We start from the raw sequence: 21,879 nt of genomic DNA, 5'->3' as shown, positions 1-21,879 counted from the left end.
TGTCAAATATTATGTCATGTCATTATTTTAGATTAATTAGGATTAGGTAATTATAAAGTCTCTGATTAATTAAAATGTTGTGAGTCCCACTACTAATGTGAAAAAAATCTAACTTTCTATGGGAGGGGCCTTTTTTATCGATATGAGTCTGATCAGTGGCCGTCTTAATATTTGATTTATATGTAGATAATAGTCTTCAAACATATACAATACAAAGATCAAACATTCATGTAAACAACCAAAAATAGGAGCTGAAGCAGTAAGTGCTTATCTGAGCCCATCCCCAAACAGCATTATACAAATTACACAATAGAAACATCTCATTAACAGCAGTATTCAGCAACTTATGCTTCAATAGGAGAAAAAATATTTTTTTTGAACATAGACAGTAGATTTTATTTTATTTTTTGTGTGCTATCCAAACTTGTATTTGTGACCTGTGGGGGCAGTAATGCGCCTTTACTGCGTCTAGTCTGCCAGAACCTAAAGCAGGAGAAGGAAAAGAAGAAGAGTAAATGCTAGTTCTAGTTTCAATTTGTAGAAGAAGAAGTCTATTAACGTTTAAAAGAACATGTCTGTGTAGTTACAGCATGTTGTTAATGACATACTTGGTCAGGCTCTATTTGCACTTTTTATTGACAGAGTAGAACTTTGATTTGGTTTTGCCCATAATATTGTTTGCACTTGAAAAAAAGAGAGAAATATCTAATTTTATTTATTTTATTTTAAGTTTTATACATTTTACTTTTAGTTTCCATTTGTGGAAGAAGAAGAAGTTTATTAAAAGCTCATGCTTACATCATGCATGTAAAGAGTTATAATAAAACATTTCAAAATGCATGTGAAACTAAGGTTAAATAAAAGTCTGTTGGTCCAGTATATATATATATATATATATATATATATATATATATATATATATATATATATAATTAGTCATTGTAGTTTCTTCAAATCTCGTCTCGTTCTTGTGAACCCAATATCGTGTATCGTCTCTTGAGCTGAGTGTATCGTCACACCCCTAATAGACAGTGAACTCATTAACTTAAAACGATCCTCAAGATCTTTCCAAATGTTTACGCCGTGAACAGAATTGCATCTTTCAACATTTATTCTCAATGTACTTTTTTCAAAAATATAAACCCCTCTTATTATAATTTCCTTCTCTTAGTTTAAAAAGTGAAATAATACCCAAAGGAAGGCTTTTATTTCTTACTAACACTTTTAACCTTACTATATCCATAAGTTTTATTGTTCTAGATTTTTTAAACAGTTCGTTAGTAGGTGCCTGGTATTCTACTTTATGTATTATTGGTAATGCTCTCTTTTGTAAATTGATTAATGGATCTATGTCTGTTCATGTATTAGCCCAGCTTTCTGAGCAATAGGCAATATAAGAGATGAATAAAGCAACTTCAGACTATTTAATAGAGATTTAATAGTAACAATTATTGTGATTTTAACTTGTAGAAACGATATATACAGAGTTGAAAAAACAACAGTTTCTACTTGTATTGTTTGTCTTGCAATAAAAAAAAATGGGAAAAAAACCAATGCACATCACACGTCAGCCAGTGGCTGTGACGTTTATTTACACTGCACATGCACGTCTGTTAACCACATGCACACATTGGGAGGGAAAAATGTACAGATGAAAATAAACTGTAGAGCAGGGGTGGGTGAGCGCTGCCTGAGGTCCTGTATTTAACATGGTAATGTTGAGGTGCTCCTCAGGGGCTCTTTGGAAAGAGGACAAAAAGTTGTATGAAGAAGGGAATCAGTGGCCTGCCTCTCCAGTATGTTTAGAAAAAAAAAAAACAATACAAAATAGCAGCAGCAGCCAAAACTGAAGATCTGAGGTACTCGAGGTGTAAAATCTTTTACTGGGATGCCAGACATGATTAAAGCAGCAAAAACAGGCGCTTATGTGCCGTGAGAGAGATCAACAGCAAACCCTTCTATTCTCCCCGTGAGTTCGCTTCATTCATCCTGGTTGGCGTGTACATCCCACCGTCAGCTGATGTGCGCGAGGCACAGCGCACACTCGCCGACCAGATCCTGTGCATGGAGCGGACCTACCCGGACTCTTTTATCATTGTGCTTGGTGACTTTAATAAAGGGGACCTCTCACACCAGCTCCCCAAATATAGACAATTAATTAAATGTCCGACCAGAGAGGAGAAGACACTGGATCACTGTTACACCACACTAAGCAGTGCTTATCACGCCGTTTCCCGTGCTGCACTGGGCCAATCGGACCATTTGATGGTCCATCTGATTCCTTCATACAGACAGAGGCTGAAGCTCTGTAAACCTGTGGTGAAGGAATCTAAACAATGGACCAGTGAAGCAGTGGAGAAACTCCAGGAGTGTTTGGACTGGACTGACTGGGATGTTTTCAGGTCTGCGAACAGTTCTCTGGATGAGTTTACAGACGCTGTGACGTCCTACATCAGCTTCTGTGAGGACAGCTGTATTCCATCAAAGACCAGGGTGAGTTATAACAATGACAAACCCTGGTTCACAGCTAAGCTCAGAGGGCTGAGGACAGACAAAGAGGTCGCTTTCAGGAGTGGAGACAGAGCCAGGTACAGAGAGTCGAAGTACACGTTTGAAAAGGAGGTGAGAAAAGCCAAACGTTTGTACTCAGAGAAGCTACAATATCAGTTCTCTGCAAATGACTCGGCTTCTGTCTGGAGAGGGCTCAGGCAAATTACAAACTACAAGCCCAGAGCCCCTGCTGCTGCTAACGTCCTCTGCCTGGCCAACAGTCTGAATGAGTTCTATTGTAGATTTGACAGACAATGGGACAGACCTGACTCCAACCCCCCTCACACCTCTGACCAGCCTCACTCCAACACCTTCACCCCCCACATCAAAGCTACAGTTTCACCCCAGCTGCCTACAGAGGCTCTCTCCCCTATCTTCCCCCCCTCCTCCCCCCCTCCTACAGAGACACCTTTCTCCATCAAAGAGAGAGATGTGAATAGACTTTTCAGGAGACAAAACCCCCGTAAGGCTTGTGGACCGGACTCTGTCTCTCCCTCTACCTTGAAGCACTGTGCTGATCAGCTGTCTCCAGTGTTCACAGACATTTTTAACACCTCACTGGAGACATGCACCGTACCAGCCTGTTTTAAGGCCTCCACCATCGTTCCTGTCCCTAAAAAGCTGAGGATCACAGGACTTAATGACTACAGACCCATCGCTCTGACATCTGTGGTCATGAAGTCCTTTGAACGCCTCATGCTCTCCCACATCAAGGACATCACCGACCCCCACCTGGACCCCCTGCAGTTTGCCTATAGATCCAACAGGTCAGTAGACGATGCTGTAAACCTGGCTCTCCACTTCATCCTCCAGCACCTGGACTCCCCAGGCTCCTACGCCAGGATCCTGTTTGTGGACTTCAGCTCTGCTTTTAATACAATAATCCCAGCTCTCCTTCAGGACAAGCTTTCCCAGCTGAACGTGCCAGACTCCACCTGCAGGTGGATCACAGACTTCCTGTCTGACAGGAAGCAGCACGTGAAGCTGGGAAAAACCATCTCTGCTCCCCGGACCATCAGCACTGGATCTCCTCAGGGCTGTGTTCTTTCTCCTCTGCTCTTCTCCCTGTACACCAACAGCTGCACCTCCTCTCACCAGTCGGTCAAACTCCTGAAGTTTGCAGACGACACGACCATCATCGGTCTCATCGCTGATGGAGACGAGTCCGACTACAGGTGGGAGACAGACCGGCTGGTGTCCTGGTGCAGCCAGAACAACCTGGAGCTCAATGCTTTAAAGACAGTGGAGATGATAGCAGACTTCAGGAAGAACCCAGCCCCCCTCACCCCCCTCACCCTGGGAGACTCTACAGTGAGCTCTGTAGAGTACTTCTGCTTCCTGGGGACCATCATCACTCAGGACCTCAAGTGGGAGCTGAACATCAGCTCCCTTATCAAAAAAGCTCAGCAGAGGATGTACTTTTTGCGGCAGCTGAAGAAGTTCAGTCTGCCAACAAAGATGATGGTGAACTTCTACAGCTCCATCATCCAGTCCATCCTCTGCTCCTCCATCACCATCTGGTACGCTGCAGCTACGGCCAAGGACAAGGCCAGACTGCAGCGTATCATCCACTCTGCAGAGAAGGTCATCGGCTGCAATCTGCCCTCCCTCCAGGACCTGTACGCCTCCAGGATTTTGAGGCGTGCAGGAAAGATTGTGGCCGACCCCTCCCACCCGGTCATAAACTGTTTCAATCTCTCCCTTCTGGTAGGAGGTTTCGGTCCATCAGGACCAGAACCTCCAGACACAAAAACAGCTTCTTTCCCTCTGCCACCATCCACATGAACACACCCCAAGTCACCCACTGAACCCCCCCCCCCCCACCCGATCACCACCTCCACCAGCTTGATACCTGCTGCACTGTATATATATATATTTATATTTATATTTATCCTATTTATCCTTTATTCTCTATCTATCCTTTATTTATCCCTCATCCTTTATATTTATCATTATTATTATTATTATTGTTGCTGGGTTGTGCTTTGTTGTTCTGTTTTTATTTCTTTTATTTCTTTTTGTTGCTTGTTTTGTGCACCAACCACCAAGTCAAATTCCTTGTACTGTCCTCAAAACTGTACATGGCAAATAAAACATTTCTGATTCTGATTCTGATTCTGATCATGTGACAATCATGTGACCAAAAAGCATTAAACACTTTCAAAGACAGGCAAGCATTAAACAATAAAGATATTGATAGGTATCTATTTCATAATAGTAATATAGTATATTTGTTATTAGCAGGAGTGAGTATTGGCAAGGATGTTGCAATAGTGTGCATGTACGTGCGCATGTGTGCGCGTATTATTCTTTAAACAAAAATATATATATACTTGTTCAAATCTAGTTTTTCCTATCTCTTTTTTTTGCAGTTTATCCCACCCCTGAATTGAATTGAATTGTAATGTTTTGTAGCTCTCAGCGTAGCTTTCCTCCTTCTACCTCTTTCTCACTGGCTTGCCCTGTTCTTTTCTCTTGTTTTTGCCCCTTTCTCTCCTCTCCACTTCTGTTTGCTTCATTTCTCACTAGGACAACAAGACTTTACCTCTTCTACCTCCCGACCTGTTAAAAACTCTAGCAGATTTTGAGGAGGAGGAGGAGCTGATCTTTACTAAGCCTCCTGATTTCTTCCAGGCTCTGGCTGGCCCTCTTAACACTACTCCTGGACCAAATCTATATGTATGTAGCTCTGTGTTCTTCATCATCAATCCTCTGCTTCTCTTTTCTAGTTCATATGCAAACATGTTCCCAGACAAAAGTCCTTTATTCCCGTTTTAAAATGGTTTTCTCTCATTTTATTTGGCATTTTGTGTTACAGAAGGAATGATCAACTTCCTCATGTTGACTGTATCTGATCTGAGGGTCACATGATCAACATTCATGTCAGCATTAGAATAACCACCAATCAGAGAATTAACACAGGAAACAACAAAGATCATTTTTTGTGTTTTTTCTAAATGTTTCGTATGTTTTTTGTAGTTTGCTGTCTTACTGTTTTTTTCTAGTTTTGTTTAGTCATTTTGTGCTTCTTTGTGTATTTTTGTTGTCTATTGTTTTTTGTATGTTTTAAGACATTTTTTGTGTACTTTTGGAATCTTTTTTTAACATATTTTTCTTCATGGTTTTGTTAAGTATATTTTAATTTTTGGATATGGTGGTGGTCATTTTGTGCATTTTATGTTTTTGTGTATATTTTTGGAGCCATTTTGAATTTTTTATTGTTTGCAGTTTGCATTGATTTTTTGTTTTTTTTGCATATATATTTTTTCTTTTAATATATTTTCAGTCATTTTGTGTTGTTTTTGTGCACTTTTCTGTCATTTTGTGTGTTGATTTAAGTGTATTGGTGGTTTTATTCAATAATTTTTGATATATTTTTTGTTCATGTTTGGAGTCATTTTTCTGTGGGTTTTTTTGGGCATATTTTCAAGTAATGTTTTAGCTCTGTCGTGTTTTTGTTAGTCATTTTGTGTTGTTTTTTCTCTCATTTTGTGTGTTTTCATGGAGTCTGAATTGTCTTCTGTTTGTATATCTTAAATCTTAAACTTATTTCATAGAAGATGACATAACTTTGTAGCAAACCCTTTGTGGAAACACAAAAGCAGACGGACGGGTGGAATATTAACACTTTTAAAGATACGTCCTTCAGGAGTTGTCTCCAAGTAATTTACTCTCTGAATTTTTTCTTTTCAACTTTAAATCATGTCTCTGTGTATTTGTCAGTTTGACATCATGTGACGTTCATATCCTCTTACTTTGATCTCTGATTTAAACGTAGGTGTAATATTAAATGAACTTGGGGAAACTACTGTATTACAGCACAGTCTTTATTCGGGTGTCTACAGGAATCATTTAAAAATGAAAAAGTCATTTAAACAAGCTGCAATGGGAGAAACCAACAATAATCGGTCTAAAGTAGGGATCCCATTGATGGAGTTAATGGCAAAGAACAGGAGAATAAAGGGATGGATGGGAAACGACTGCTAGGATATTAAAATCATTTGCTGTTTGTACTATTCCTCATTTTATTGAGCACCTACAATCATTATCTTTGAAGTTGTCAAACACTTGTTCATGAGTGGCCTTAGGGACATTTTTCAGAAAAAACACCCACACGTATGAAAATGCTCACACACCCATGAAATATATTCTAACGCACACATAAGAAAGTGCTCATCTACATATGTAGAATCCTGTGCGCTCATTAAGGGGACATATTATGAAAATTTCCACTTTTGCAGTGTTTTTGAACACTAACGAGGTAACTCGAGTGTCCACACGACACACAGAATGTGAAATAAATCCTTCCAGTTGTTTGTTTGTGGTCTGTGTAAGTTTTATAGTACAGCAAAAATTGCTCCGTTTCAAATTTTACACATTTGTGATGTCACAAATGAAATCGAGAAAGAAAATACCCTCCCCTTTGCTGGTAACTTCACCCATGTACTCCACCCCCAACCTGATGAAAACTTTGGCGAAAGTCCGCCATTGTTTGTCTTGCTAGCAAAGGAGCGATGGCTACCAGTAAAACTAAATCCAGAACTTTCCTGCTGCCGGTGCCGCACCTCCACAGTGAACGTACACTGCAGTGTCAACGCTATTTGTTCATGAGGAGGTGTACTCCACTCTTGTGGTTTGGCGCATTGGCAAACCTGTTCTATCGCCTTGTATCGCTGATCTGACGTGTTTGTGGCAGAAAACAAATGATTATCACATTAAATGCACTATTCTTGTAGCTAGAGGAGCAGAGGAGGAGAAGAAAGTGACTTAGCAGATTAACACTCCGGTGAGAGTTTGAATGACGGCTGCTGCTGCTGTGAGACTCACAGTATTTCACTGTAATGTGCAGTTTTTGGCTGAAAACAATAACAGGTGTGGTTAGCAAAAATAAAATTGCTTTGGTTGTTACGCTAAATCAACTTTTGTGTGCTTTAAACATAAAGGTCTATTAGGGCTTCATACACATGCCCAAAGTGTTTCTTTCATTGATTCCCTCAATCGTTAGTTAGAGGGTGATTTGCTCCTTTCTTACTGCAGGGTGAGCCCAAACACCTCGCTACGATTTGATGACGAATTTGACGTGGCACTGAGCTGGAGAAGCCTCACCTTGAGGAAGCTCTCTGCCGTGATTGACAAGTGAACAGACACGCCCACAAAAATGAGCATTTCAGCATCCTTCGCGCAGTGCTATGTATGTATTTTCTACATTCTATGTATGTACCGGTGAACGCCCCGCCCCCACGCTCTGTCTCGTGTTTATAAAGCAGCATGAGCTTGGCTACGGAGTGGGTGGGAGGAGGGTGGGCCGTCCTCTGGCCCTACGTCACAGTGCGGGGAGGAGGAAGTCAGTGTCCCGTCTACAGACACGCCCACTCATGAATATGCATAAGTAGGCCACAAATCAGCCTGTTGGTGTAGAGTGGCTCAGAAAGTGACTTTTCAAATGCTAAAACTGTGGAAAACAGGCTAGTTTGGGAAAATAAACCTCAAATACTATGTTTTTGGGGTTCTTAGAACAAATGGAGATGGTTGAAAAATAGCATATGTCCCCTTTAGTAGGGTGGTCCAAAAATACAAACAAGCGAACGTTTCTGTATATGTGCGTGCAGGATTCCACATGTGGATAAGCACTTTAATATGTGTGCGTGAGAGAATATATTTCATGCATGTGTGTGTGTGTTTTCTGAATAATGTCCCTAACGGCCCCTCACACTTGTTGATTGTTTTCATCAACAGCAGTCGAACCAGAACAGGATGGAGAGCGGCCCTGAGGGGGTCGGCCAGTCCTCGTCTTTGCTGCCCATGTCTTGCTTCCAAATGCAGGTCAGAGTCTTTGTGACGCTTTTTAAACACAGAGGAACACATAGGTACTCCCACTTTGAACACGGATAACGCTCAATTCACGTTCTTCATCAAAAAAAATCTACTTTATATATAAAATCAGGCCTCGATATGACAGGAATAACTCACAGGCGTTTTGGGGACCATATCACACATTTACACACTACTTCCCTCCAGAAAATGGATGAGTGAATGTCTAACAAGTGTAAGAAATGGACAAATGTGTCAATTTCTGCTCATATTTTTGTTCAAAATCTCACGATACCTCATCACATGGCAACACGGGATCTCTCTCTCTCTCACACGCACTGAATCCTTGCATGTTTTGGGACTATATCTAGGGTTGGACAATATATCGTGATTCAAGATATATCGAGATTTCTATTTTGGCTATATAGAAAAAGACTATCGTCTATATAAATTACAGTCACACAGTACAAATCCCCACGTACATATATTTGATATTATTCATAGAGTGCAGTCAAACAGTGTTTTTTACTGTTTCCTTATTTCTGAGATACACACTACCGGTCAAAAGTTTTAGAACACCACATTTTTTCCAGTTTTTTTTACTGAAAATGATTCAGTTTGTGTCATTGCACTCTGAAATGAAAGCATAGAACAAATAAGCAGTTAGAGTTGAAAAAGAAATGATGGAATTCATTTACAGTATAAACCAAAATGTATTCTAAACTTTTAACTCATCAAAGTACAGTGGGTTCCAACACTGCTGTTATGCAGACAGAGGGAGTTGGAAGTGACCAAGAACAGTGTAAACACCTGTAGGAATGAGTAGCACCAGCTTCATGGTTGGAGAACAGCTTTACATTGTTAACCTACTTCATGTTCCCTGAAAAAGGCCAGTTTTTATAAATCTGAAATGTACATTATTTTTTAGTTTTGGGTAACCAAACCGTTTTTTAACCTCTGGCTGTTCAGTTCTTACATTTGTACCATTTCAAGCTGTTCATTGGACTTGAATGACTTGAATTGCAATAAATAACTGGAAAAGTTATGGTGTTCTAAAACTTTTGATTGGTAGTGTATATCATATAGAAAGGCTGGGCGATATATCTAGTTTTTAATAAATATCAATATATTTATCTAGGAGATATAGCATAGGACAATAATGTAATATCGATATAATAATATATATATAATCTCAATTACATCACAGAGAAAACGTTAATACATATCAAGTATTACCATTCTGGTTTGAGATGTTAAAAAGGCCATATCGCCCAGCTCTGCTATATATAGCTCATTTTGTATTAAAATACTCAGTGTAGGAGTAGATATTGAATTACACATTTTTATTCATTTTAAAACACTTTGAGGTTTGTTTCACCACTTTAGAAATTGTTTTTGTGTTTATCCAATTTAAGTTCTGAATCTAAAATGATCCCCAAAGCGAAATAAAAACACAGTCGAGTTGAGCAAACGGCAAACTAACAGCAAACTAAATTCATTAAAGAAACAAAACATGTACAGACAGTAATTACTGTAACTTTTTCCTCTATTGTTTTTTTTTTAAAACTTAATATCAAAATTGTATTATTATTATTTGAGACATTTTAGGTAGTTACATATATAACGCCAAATGCAACAAGTCGTTTTAATGCACTCGTTGCAAAATGTGATGTTTTATGTTATAATGGAAAAAACCTCCTGTTTGCACACGAGCAGCATCAGTGAGGATCAAACCTCATGGACGGGTTTATTTGTTTTACAGGAATACAGCAACTACAGTCGGGCCTTCAGAAACATGCTGCCCAACTCTAAGCCTGAGTGTGCTGCCATGCACCAGGACCCCTCACTCTACAATCTGTTTGGGGGTAACCTGTGGTCTCCACCCCTCCCTGCCAGCTCAGGTGAGTCCCTCCCACCAAGTTCAGGCACTAGCTGAACAACCTAAAGATTGTAACGTGAGCTGCTTTTCTTTGAGCAGACCACTCCACTCCAGCCAGCCAGTCCCCCCACTCCTCCAACCCCAGCAGCCTGCCTTCCTCCCCCCCTAACACACAACCATGGAACCACGCCCTCCTCCAACTGCCAGACAACCGGGACCACAGGGGCTTGGATCGCTGGAAGGGGGACAAGATGGGTACGAAATCAGTGTACCGTTCTTTCTTTGGTTATTCTGTTTTAAAACCAAATTAAGAAACCAGAAACAGGAAAAATGTCAAAAACAAATACTGAACAGTTTTAAAATCAAAATAATAATGGTAATATATAATATAGTTTTGTTGTTTCTCTTAAAAAAAAAAAAAAAAGGCCAGTTGAAAAATCTGTGTCTGCAGGTGACGACAGTGGCAAACACTGCAGCTTCTCAGACACTGGGGCTTTTACTCTGGGACAAAAAAGCAACACATAAGTCACATTACTGATGAACTTAACGTTATTAATACATAAATTAATAAAAAAAAACTGGATGTTACGAAAAGCATACACACCAAGGAACCAGAGGTGGTGTAATGTGTGTTGACGTTAGTGGCTCACGGTATTATGGTTTTATAACGTGCAAACTAAATATATTTACTGTCCTCAAAAAAGCTGTAATTGTTTTTGCAAAAATGTCAAATTGTAGAAGTTCTAACAGTTAATGTTCCTCACACCAGCCTCACAGTCGATAGTCAGTCACCTGGTTATTTGGATAATATTTGGTCGTAACTTTGCGAAACAAAACAAACGTAAGCAGCTTTTACGAGCTAAAACATCCTGTGGATGTGTCACAGACAGTCTGTGGATGTTTTAGCAATATACTTCTACAATATATATATTTTTATATATATATATTTATTTTTTTTATTTTTTTCCTTTAAACAGAAAAATGCTGCTTATCTAGTTTTACATTTTTCTGTATTTCTGTTTTGGTTTTAAGTCAGTAAAACAAAATAACCACACCGTGTTTTTGTTATTTTGACTTGGTTTTGAAACGGAATAACCAAAGAACAAAGGGTACATGGATTAGTGTGGTTATTTTGTTGATGGACTGCCACATTTTTACAACTAAGCGCGGTACACTGTCAGCTCTCTGTTACACTAGTACACTGGAAAGACCCACTCATTTCTGCACTGTAATGGTCTTAGCAGTGATGAAAATTTTGTAAAATATTTTGGAAAAGTTAAAAGAAGAGCATCAGTAGATTCATTACTCCACCTCTGGTGTCTTTAATCACACATGTGCATGTTGTGTAACATTCATTTTTTTGTTTCATGTATTAATAACATTTCATTTAACCAGTTCATCAGTAATGTGACTTATGCATTGCTCTTTTCATTGTCCAGTAGTACAAGTCCTCCCCCATCTGTGGGTCACTCTTTTTAAAACAGAAAAACGGTGCTTATCTTATCTTAGTTTTAAATTTTTTTGTATTTCGGTTTTGGTTTGAAGTTCGTAAAACTAAAAAACCCACACCATTTATTTGTTAATTTGATTTGGTTTTAAAACAAAATAACCAAAGGGTACATGGATTATAGGACTGTCTTACTGGTGTTTAGATGAACTGGTTCAATGTAAAGCCAGTCAGTGGGAATGAGCTGGTGTTGTTGATGTATTTTCAGGATCAACCAGTGGCTTTGGATTGGACTTCCTGCCCACTGCGACTCAGCCCACAGCTTCAGACACCAGCTGGCACCCGAGAATCCTGGACCAATCAGCTGTCAGAGACTCCTGGGCCAATCAGGAGTCTGCAATGGAAGAGTCGTCCTCTGTCCTGCTGGACAGCTTTAAGGTTTGTTCTCTTTATATCCCACCTACCACTTTCAGGGTTGGGGTCAATTACGTTTTTTAATACCAATTACGTCTTCAATTATCCAAATTACAATTACAGTTATCTACATTTATTCCAATTACAATTCAAGTTACAATTATTAAACTGACCATTTTCAAGGATTATATCACAAAGTTTCCTGAAATGTTCTGTGCAGATATAATGCCTATGATTTCTTTTTACCAGTAGGTGGCGCTATGACTATGAACAACGGTTGGGTTAAACCATAACTGGAGGTGCTTGATTTGTTTGTGTGGGTGTAAAACAGATGTAGATCATTAGACAATAAGGTTACATTATGTAATCTTTGGGAATGTGTGTTTGTGGTAGAAAGAAATAACAGTATTTTACCCAGATCAGGGAAATCCTCAGTGTACTGAAGTAATAGTTCTTCACTACACTGAATAATTCTGACATCATCACTATAGAGAGTGATGTCAGAATTTTGCAGGAGTTCCACAGTGATGATGTCATCAGTGCCAGCTGGGAGAAAATACAATTTTCAAGGGGGCGCCGTTGAGTCATTTTGCCATTCACATGTCCACTTCCCCCAAAATATCACATTTCTCGCCAGTCCTAATATGCATTCAAATTGTCATGAGTTTTTGAACATGTTTAGGCCTTCAAAAATGTGATCATTTGGCTGTAAATAAAACTATAATAATAAAAACAAGGTGCATTACAGTAGGGTCCTACTGTTACTGTTGTGCTCGGGCCCTAATTAATCACAATTACTAAGCCATTAATAAATAAGGTCCTAAACTTATCCTTCCTCTTCTGTTAGCTTTGTCTTAGCATCTCTTATGATAACGTGTCAGTTTTGACCCAAGTCCTAAATCAGCTGTAAAATACACAAACAATTATTATCTAATCATCTCATTGGTTTCTCATTTCTTGGTTACATTGTTAGGCTTCCTTATCCATGAAAATATTGCTATTAATATTTTGGTGTGGATGTCTGTGTTTCTTTTCTGTCAGTATACCCCTAGATTTCAACTTCAAATTAAAAAAAAGATATATAATTATCTTAACAGAACTGAGTGGGAAAAGTTGATATTGAACATGTTTTAATAATTAATAACCCTCTGGAGCTGACGGACGCGCCAGCACGTCCTGATATCATCAAACATGATCGTTTTAAAGAGCCAATAGCGGAAAAGTGCAGCATCCTTGGATCTCTGTTTCAGCCCGTGTCGAAAGTGCAGATGTCAAACTACAAACCACTTTTTAAATGATGTTGATAGGTCAAATAAAAGTGGAGTTATGAGGGAAAATGTACGCGTGTTTTTCTGTGACATTTTCTTGAGCTGTCAGTGCTCCATGCAGGAAAACGCTGCAGAGTGCGTCTAAAATGAAAGCGAAAGTGTTGTGCAGCAAGTTCAAACAACACTGAAACGTCACATTATAGCTGTTTCCTATTGGTTGAGAAGAAGAAGAATGCCATTGTCCAATCATGATGTCCACATATAGCGGGAATTTTGTTTTCAAGCGACAGGTAAACAGAGACAAAGAAAGAGAGGGTGAGTTGAGAGATTTGAGATAATAGTGATTATTACTGTGATTTTACTGTTTAGTTAGTGTGTAGTGAGTGAGATTAGAGTGTAGTGTAGTGTCTAGTATATTTGTTTGTTTTATATCAACACAATGAGGCACAAATAATTTGCATTTCCCTGTATTTGTGATTCATACTTTTTTGTAAATAGTTGTACAAAATCGCCTGAGACATTGCTTGCATTTCACTGTAAATATCTATATATAACTGTTTTTTATTCATCTGTATATACGTTTTTGAAATATATAGTTTAGATTTGCTATACAAGCAATAAAAATGATTCGTTAAAAATGTTTGTGACTTTTATAGTAAAAAAAAAAAAACTAACTTTTTTCCCACTCGAATTTTAGTTTTTATAGTGGTTTTAGATCCACTGTGTTAATACAGTATGACATATTAAAGAAAATACTTCACAGTCATTAGGGATGTAGCGATTCACTCAACTCCCGATACGATTCTAGTAACTAGTAACACAAAATTGTCCACAAAAAACTTTTATGAGTAAAACCAATATGTGTTTACTAGTACTAATAAACTACTAGTACTAGTTAATAGTATTTTGAGTTTAACTCAAAATATCTCACTCGTACTACATTTAGGTCTTAAATGCTAATAAGGCGGTGGGGAAAAGCTAATTCATGCTTGCAAATGGCTTTCCAAAATATTCAACCTATCAGGGAGCTGGGTTTGTTTACATTAGGTCTATTAGTACTACTAATTAATCTTTTGGCTTTACTGGTACTACTAGTAGACTAAAACCAGATATTTTCAGTGTACTAGCAGTACTAGTTAACATTTTGGTTTTCCCATGTAAAGTTTTTTTTTTTTTTTACCAGTAACATATTTTAAGTATACTAGTAACATCAAGATGTTAAACCAGTTTGTGTGCACTACCGTACTTCTAAACAGAAGATATTTCACTAGTTGTAATTGCCATGAAAATTCTATAAATAGTTGCTAGTTATGATTTAACCAATGTTACAGATCTATGTACAGTTCTACACATATATGTAGTTAACAATTATTAAAATATGTTTCACATCAAGCTTTCCCACATTTTACTATTTAAAAAAAAAAATGTAAATCTAGGGGTATACTGACACACAAAAAAGGCTCAGATGTCCACACCAAAAATATTAAAATCTATATTTTCATTGATTAGGAAACCTAAAAAGACCAATGGATAGGAAAGAAATGAGATGATAGATAATTGTTTTTAAGGTATTTTACAGCTGGTTTAGGACCCGTTAGCATTAGAGATGCTAACACAAGAAGAAGGTTCACTTTTATTTGGTTATTTATTTTAGGCTCAGTAATTGTGATTAATTGTAATTAGACTTTATTAATTGAGAAAGTAATTGTAATTGACTTTCTGAGGATGAAAAAATAATTGTATTTGGAGAAAATGCTACTAAATAAATGTTACTGACCCAACCTGGTCCATGCCAATTATAATTACAAACTCAAGTACAATTCAGTTACGGTTGTAATTACTAAGTTATATCTCTTTTTTTTTTTTGCACAGCAGTATTTTGGTTTAACAAATAAAGAAAATCACAGCTTTTGGCGTAGGTGATAATTTACAGTACTAACTAAAAAACATCTTAAACCATTAACAAAGTATCCTGAGTTAAAATTTTCTTGAAGCGCAAAAATTTAAAAAATGTCCTTTGTGGGTATTTAAATGTAAAAATATAAGTTTAAAAATAATCTGCTACAGTTTACAAGATATAAGCTAATAAAAGTCAAACATTCTAAAAAATAATAAACTGCATCATGTGTGACATTTTCATGTCATTGTGTAATGGCTGAATGAACATGGCACAGATTAGTTGTTCTCACACTTATTACAGTCACTTGTTCATTAGTGGAAGATTTTTATTTATTGTATTATTTATGTACAAAGCCATGAACTCCATCATCTTCTTCATATTCGCTTTGCTTTTTTCACTGCTCATAGGCTCTAACAGCGCTCCACTGGCTGTTTGCACCGTTAGCTTTAGCATTAGCTTGATTGCTAGCTTCAAATGCTGCATACTAGCGGTGTGTTGGTTTAGTAAATGGTGAATGAGGTAGCGTTTTGTTTGCAGCTCCACCAAGGCTTATTTCCGCGTTACAAGAATTACAAATTGCGATCCTTTGCTCTCTTTTTTTTGTGTACAACTGCGGACATGCTAAGCTAATTGTGCTTTCGTGACTGTTGTTGTTGTTCCGAGTATCAGAGGCATGGGCTGGTGGGCAGGTCTGTCAGTCATCTCACAGCAGAAGGAGACAGTGACTGACTTTATGACGAACTTTAAGACGTTTGCAGAGGCGAAAACAATCGGTTTCATATGCAAAGGTCGGTCCATCGCCGATCCCCCAAAATAAGGTAAAATTGGATGATCCTTAGTTTTCATTGGTCGATTTCGTTAACGCAGATTTTATAGGACCCTAATTACATCATAATTGCAATTCATTATCAAAATTACGCTATTACAATTATAATTGACCCCAACCCTGGTGCCATATATATACTGTACCATACCATATACTGTATCATATACTGTGCCATGTGCTGTACCTTCTAGTCCATCTGGTCCAGCTCCATGATGCAGCCGGGCCCGTCGGCCCTGGAGCAGCTGCTGCAGCAGCAGAAGCAGCAGCAGCAGCAGCAGAGAGGAGGAGGAGGGGGGGGTCACAGTGGTACCAACCCCCCGCACTGAAGAGCAGCCGGAGCCACACCCACGTGTCTGGATGTCAACAAACACCACCAGGATGACCTGGAGGGAAAACACTGAAGTTTGACGGAGAGAAGCTCAACCTACATGGGAAATAAAACCGGCCTGGGATTGGTGGAAGCTTGGCTCTAAACTCCACCCCCTCCCCGATGGGCGTCGAGGAGCCGTGACCCCCCCCTTCCTGAGTGGGAGGAAACAGGATTGCAGCCGAGTACTCTTCACCTCACCTCACCACCATGATGCTATGGCTAGGTGTCTGAAGCCTATTGGACAAACTCAACCATGATGAAAGGAGCGCATGGCCTGCTGACAGAGGGAGAGGCTGCGGGGGCTGGAGGGAGGAGGGGTCAGAGGACGAAGGCTCTCCAAAGCTGAAAGAGGATGAATGAGATCCAGCTTTCTAAATATACACATAACATTCATTACAAGTGTTGTCTTTTAGCCTGAGGCGTTAGCATTCTCAGCCTTTTTAAAAGGACAGTCATCATGTGACCATCAGACGGGAGAGGCAATCATAGCAGTAGCATTAATGTCTTGATGAGATTGCTGATATTATTAGGGAAAAAAAAAACACACAAAAGTGTATTCTGTGGTTTGTTGGTAGCAGTTTTAGCATCTTGTCCTGGACGGAGGTTAGAGTTGTGTCTGTTAGATTCCTCTGAAAATATCTCAACTTCACTTATTCCTTTGAGCTTTTTAGCCAAGAAAAAAAAAAGACTTACGATGTAACCCTGCTTGCGTACCTTTCTTCTGCTCTTTCTATGTTCCTCTAATGCCTATTTACCAGTTTGAAGAACAAACTTTCCTTTAGTCAGCACTTTGGCATCTTGACACATTTTTACGCTCTCGGGCATTTATTAATCCTGGATTTTTTTTTCCTTCTGAATGAAAATCTGTGGAGCACAGAACGTCCTCTGAATCTACCACTAAAACATGGTGTTTGTTTTATTGATTATTGTTGTCACGCTTTGGTGTGAAATGAAGAAAGAAAGTTGGTCCCACATCTGTTACTGTATTTATGAAATAACTAACCAATTGGCTCTGATCCAACAAATCAAAGTTTGATTGATTATGTCACAGTCTCCTTTAGACCAGCAGAGGGAGCTCTTTTTATCCAAGCCTGTGTGGGAGGGATTTTTATGCGTTACTGTGCTTCTCGTGTTGCGTTAAAACCCTATTAACAAAAACCAGAGATTAAATCATGGCAAATTTGGCCCCAAACATAGTGAAGAAGAGTGTTTTCACTTTGAACTGGAGCTGCCGCGTTCCTTCTTTCTAAAGCTGGGAGCACTGGGATCTCTCCACGGGTTTGGATTCCTGCTGCTGATAGCGAGAGACATCACATGTGTAGGGCTTTAAAAAGCTCATTGCTGAGCGGTGACTTGGAGACTTTGGTGTTTTTGTCACTGTAAACCTTCTCAACTGTTGCTATTGACCTTTAAATAAATACTTTGTTCTCCAGTCTTTCTCCATCGGCTCTTTTAATCTTGAGGGACCAAACGTGTACCTTCTGCTTATTTAGTGTTTTAAATTCTTAATATGTCATTCAGTTTAAAGCCAAAGTGTATGAACTTTGGACAGAAGTTTTCTAATGTCATGTTAATAATTTATTGTAAGATGTATAGAACAGGAGATATAAAATGTATCAACGCTCTTTGAGTTCAGGGCCAATTTGGTCCCATTGACTCCCATTATAAGCACATATTTTGGATATACTCTTATCCAGACATATAAAAGTGTTTTTCCCCAAAATACCTAATAAATCTAAGCCTCTACCTTCAAAATACAGGGAAAACCAGTTTTAAGTGGGAAAAACTATTTATGACATTTTAAAGACACTTTTATGAAGGGTACATTTGGTACCCACCTTTTTTTTTTTTTCGTTAATGCTTATAGCTCTAAGTAATAATGCCTCAAAATCAATGTTCCTATCAATTATGGACCAACTGAAGTCTGTAATAACTTCATATTAAATGTTGCACTGCACTTTGCACAAAATTTTTTTTTTAAATTGAATTTTTTTTTGTCTGCACATGCTGTCAAAGGTCAACGCTACAAGAAGAGCAATGCTTTTTTTGTTTGTTATTGCAATTAAATAAATTGCATTATTTTATTGCATAATTGTGACCATCACCAGTCCTCCCTAAGACAGGGTAAGAAACACTTTATTACAGGGAGAATATAAAAAGAGAGGGCAGTGTTACACCTCGGTGAGGGGGTGGGGGGAAGAGAGCAGGGAGGAGCGATTCAAGGTAGAGAAATGGAAGGGTGGGGAACAGTTGATTACTGTAAAGTGAGATGTGAAGTTGTAGGCGTGAGGCTTAACCATAATGGTGGTGGCTGTGGGGAAGGAGTGAGTGGTAATACCTGAAACAGGTATTTGGGATCAACGTGTCTAAAGTTAAGCCTACTACAAGTTTTATCCCACAGTCCAAGGCATGCTAGTGCATCGTAGACCGATGTATGTGCAAGAAACTGCCACTGTAAACCCAAGTGCTGCCCCGGACTCAACGACGCAGCCAGAATAGCAGAAAGAGCAGGGGCCAGGGAGCCCAGGCAACCCCCCCCCCGGCCGAGCAGCCCCCAGGACACCAAGCCGAGAGGCAGCCACCGCCCCCCACACCTGAGTAAGCACCTAGGAGCCGGCGTACTGCGCCACCGCCCCCAACCCCAAGGTCCCGCACCAACCCATGCGCCTCAGTTATTGCTAAAGTCGCCACCCCACCCACCCCCAAGGACCCAGCCAGACCGCCACACCGGCATGCGGCACGCGCAAACCAGAGGCGGTCCTTTGGGTACCGCCCAAGCAGGGGCCACCCCACGCCGCACCCACTGGTATGCAGGAGCGCAGGACAGACCTACCAGGCAGCCGATGGCAACCGCAACCACCGGAACAGCTAGCGCCGCCCCCCAGCAAACAGCATCATCTCGAAGCGCCAAGCAACCCCGCCCCAACCCCGCTACAAACGTCAGCATCCCCCACACCGGTGAGGCGAGCCGCCCCGGGCCCGCACACACCGAGGACAGCCCCCAAGGCGACTAGGAGATGAGACAAGGACCAAGCCACATCCATAGGGAAGAGGCACCCCCACTCAACCGCCGGGCCGACACCGCCCGGTGCGACCCCGCGAAGAGAGCCCCAAGCAGCGCCCCCCGAGACCCACCGCTCCACCATGCCCGACCGCACCATCCTGATGTATTTGCATTCTACACGGTGGCCCAGCCATCAACAGAGGGATCTGGCCCCCACCCAACAGGCCCAAATATGTGATCCTACCCACCTTCCCTATCCCCTGTGTGAATGTGTGTGTTTAGTGAATGTATGAGGTGCAATATACTGTATGTGTATGTGGTGCAAATAGATCCGGAGGGTGAAAGTGGTAGTTGCACCCTCCGGGTTGTGGTGTGTTCAGATGCGATTAAAATTGGAGGGATTGGTAGGGCAATTTGTGGTGGGAATGCCGCCCGCGCCACTACTCAGTAGCACAGGCGGCGGCACCCTCCACCCTCAGCCCAACCATCCAGCCGCCCAAGAGTTGGGTATGGGTGTGTGGTGCACCTAGTGAGTGAGCCAGACCAGCTGGGAGTGAAGTGAGGTGTTCATTTTAGGAGGCCTGTCTGGTGCAAGCCCGGCCCGTGCACATGGCGGTCCACCGGAGAGGGTAGATGGCGCAGACGGGCATGCGGCACAGCGGACCCCAGGGACGCGCCGAGCAGCAGGGCCGGAGACCCGCCCCACGGGGCACGGCGGCACCCCCACCCCCCAGACGTGGCCAGGCACCAGCCACATCCTCCAGAAGTCCAGGGGGCGACCCCCGCTGCACGCTAGCCCGAAAAAGTGCATATTTTGTGTTTGTCATTGAAAAAAAAACAGAAATAGAATAAAAACTAGAATTATTTACAACATTTTTATGAAGGGTACCTAAGCTCAGTGTGTCATTTTTTTGAAAGATTAATACTGTGCGATATAAAGATATATATATTGTAGTGTGCAGTAACAGACTTTGCCGCAGCTTTCTGCAACGCGAGGACCACCAGACCTTCTCACACAGACGCCCCAGTGCCAGTCAACTCCGAGGATGGAAACTCCACCACAGCCAGCTGTGATCCACCCTCGGGGCGCACCTGGTCAGTATAACACTCACTCCTAACACTCTTCCCACAAACTACACATTATCGGCGATTCAATAACAAGGAATATAAAATTTTTAATGCCATCACACACTGTATTCCAGGTGCTTCAGTTCACACCATCTTAAACAAACGTTACCCAACCTGCCAGCAACTGTCACTAAAATAGTGTTACATGTAGGGACGAACGATACCACTCGACATTAATTGATACGGACCATGAACAGGTTTAACATTGTCACGTGCAGACCCAAATGCAGGGATGTAGGTGGAACTCAGGTACATTAAACCAATATTTATTGTTTGTCTTGGCATGGTCAGGCAAGCAGGGATTTGACACACAGGTGGTCAGTCCAGGGAGGCAGAGGTATCCACGAAAAGGCAAAACCAAGAACACGAAGTGAGGGTAAACAAAAAGGAAGTCCAAAAACACTTGTCGATCCAGGAATTACTGGCATTAAACGAAGCCAAGGTCACAAGTGATATCGTAGTAGAAAACGTCGCAGCACTAAACTGAAGCAAAGCCTCTATTTATACATAGCCATTAATCTATTGCAGCTGGCGACCAATCAGCAAGAGAAAGCTGCTGGGAGGAGGCCAAGAATTCCTGCCTACCCTCCGAAATAATACCCCATCCTGACATAGCCCCCGCTTTAAAGAATGGGTTCCAAACGCCCCTCAAAAAAAAAAAATACGCAAACCAGGGTGGGTGGACAGGATCCCGGAGTAGGGTTGAAACAGAGTTTTGCTGGAACTCCCATGAAGTGGAGCAGATGAGTCCGAAGAGCAGGACTCTGGCAGCCTCCCATGAGACGGTGCAGGACTCTGGCGGCCTCCCATGAGGCGGTGCAGGACTCTGGCGGCCTCCCATGAGGCGGTGCAGGACTCTGGCGGCCTCTCATGAGGCGGCGCAGGACTCTGGCGGCCTTCCATGAGGCAGGCCAGACTGGGGCAAAGAACTGACAATGTTGGCGGCCTGGTGCGAATAGCCGGAACAGGCGGCGACATTGGCGGCCTGGTGCGAATAGCCGGAAGTGGTGCGGGGAGACTCAGGATTACTAGTCAGGAAACCAGGGGGACTCAGGAAATCTAGCCTGACAGCTAGGGGATTCAGGAACACTAACCTGGAAGCTAAGCGACTCAGGGACGCTAGTCTGGAAGCTAAGGTACTCTGACTGGGAACTGGACTGTAACTGAGGTGTGATAGAGTGGGACACTCTGAAGGGAATGATACTGGTCTGACAGTTTTCTTCGACAGGGCTCCGGTCAGAGAGAAAGGCAGGGAGAATTTGTTACCAGCTTGTTTATTATT

General features: G+C 41.0%; 1 protein-coding gene across 2 annotated transcripts in view; it reads left to right on the top strand.

Annotated features, from left to right (window-relative positions):
* The window catches only part of smg7 (SMG7 nonsense mediated mRNA decay factor), a 54,796-nt gene extending 36,897 nt beyond the window's left edge, over positions 1-17,899 (top strand). Inside the window, exons 18-23 of one of the 2 annotated variants that reach the window (XM_028472957.1) lie at positions 5,080-5,229; positions 8,287-8,373; positions 10,124-10,262; positions 10,340-10,495; positions 11,956-12,125; positions 16,287-17,899. In XM_028472957.1, coding sequence (XP_028328758.1) covers positions 5,080-5,229; positions 8,287-8,373; positions 10,124-10,262; positions 10,340-10,495; positions 11,956-12,125; positions 16,287-16,421 — 837 coding nt within the window. In that variant the 3' untranslated portion in view covers positions 16,422-17,899. The remainder of the gene's footprint in view (positions 1-5,079; positions 5,230-8,286; positions 8,374-10,123; positions 10,263-10,339; positions 10,496-11,955; positions 12,126-16,286) is intronic. The other variant, XM_028472958.1, reaches the window with a different exon arrangement.
* Positions 17,900-21,879: the final 3,980 nt, after the last annotated feature.

This window comes from Gouania willdenowi, chromosome 17 (assembly GCF_900634775.1).
Source record: "Gouania willdenowi chromosome 17, fGouWil2.1, whole genome shotgun sequence".
Classification (NCBI taxonomy): Eukaryota; Metazoa; Chordata; class Actinopteri; order Blenniiformes; family Gobiesocidae; genus Gouania; species Gouania willdenowi.
This window is presented reverse-complemented; position numbering and strand designations above follow the sequence as displayed.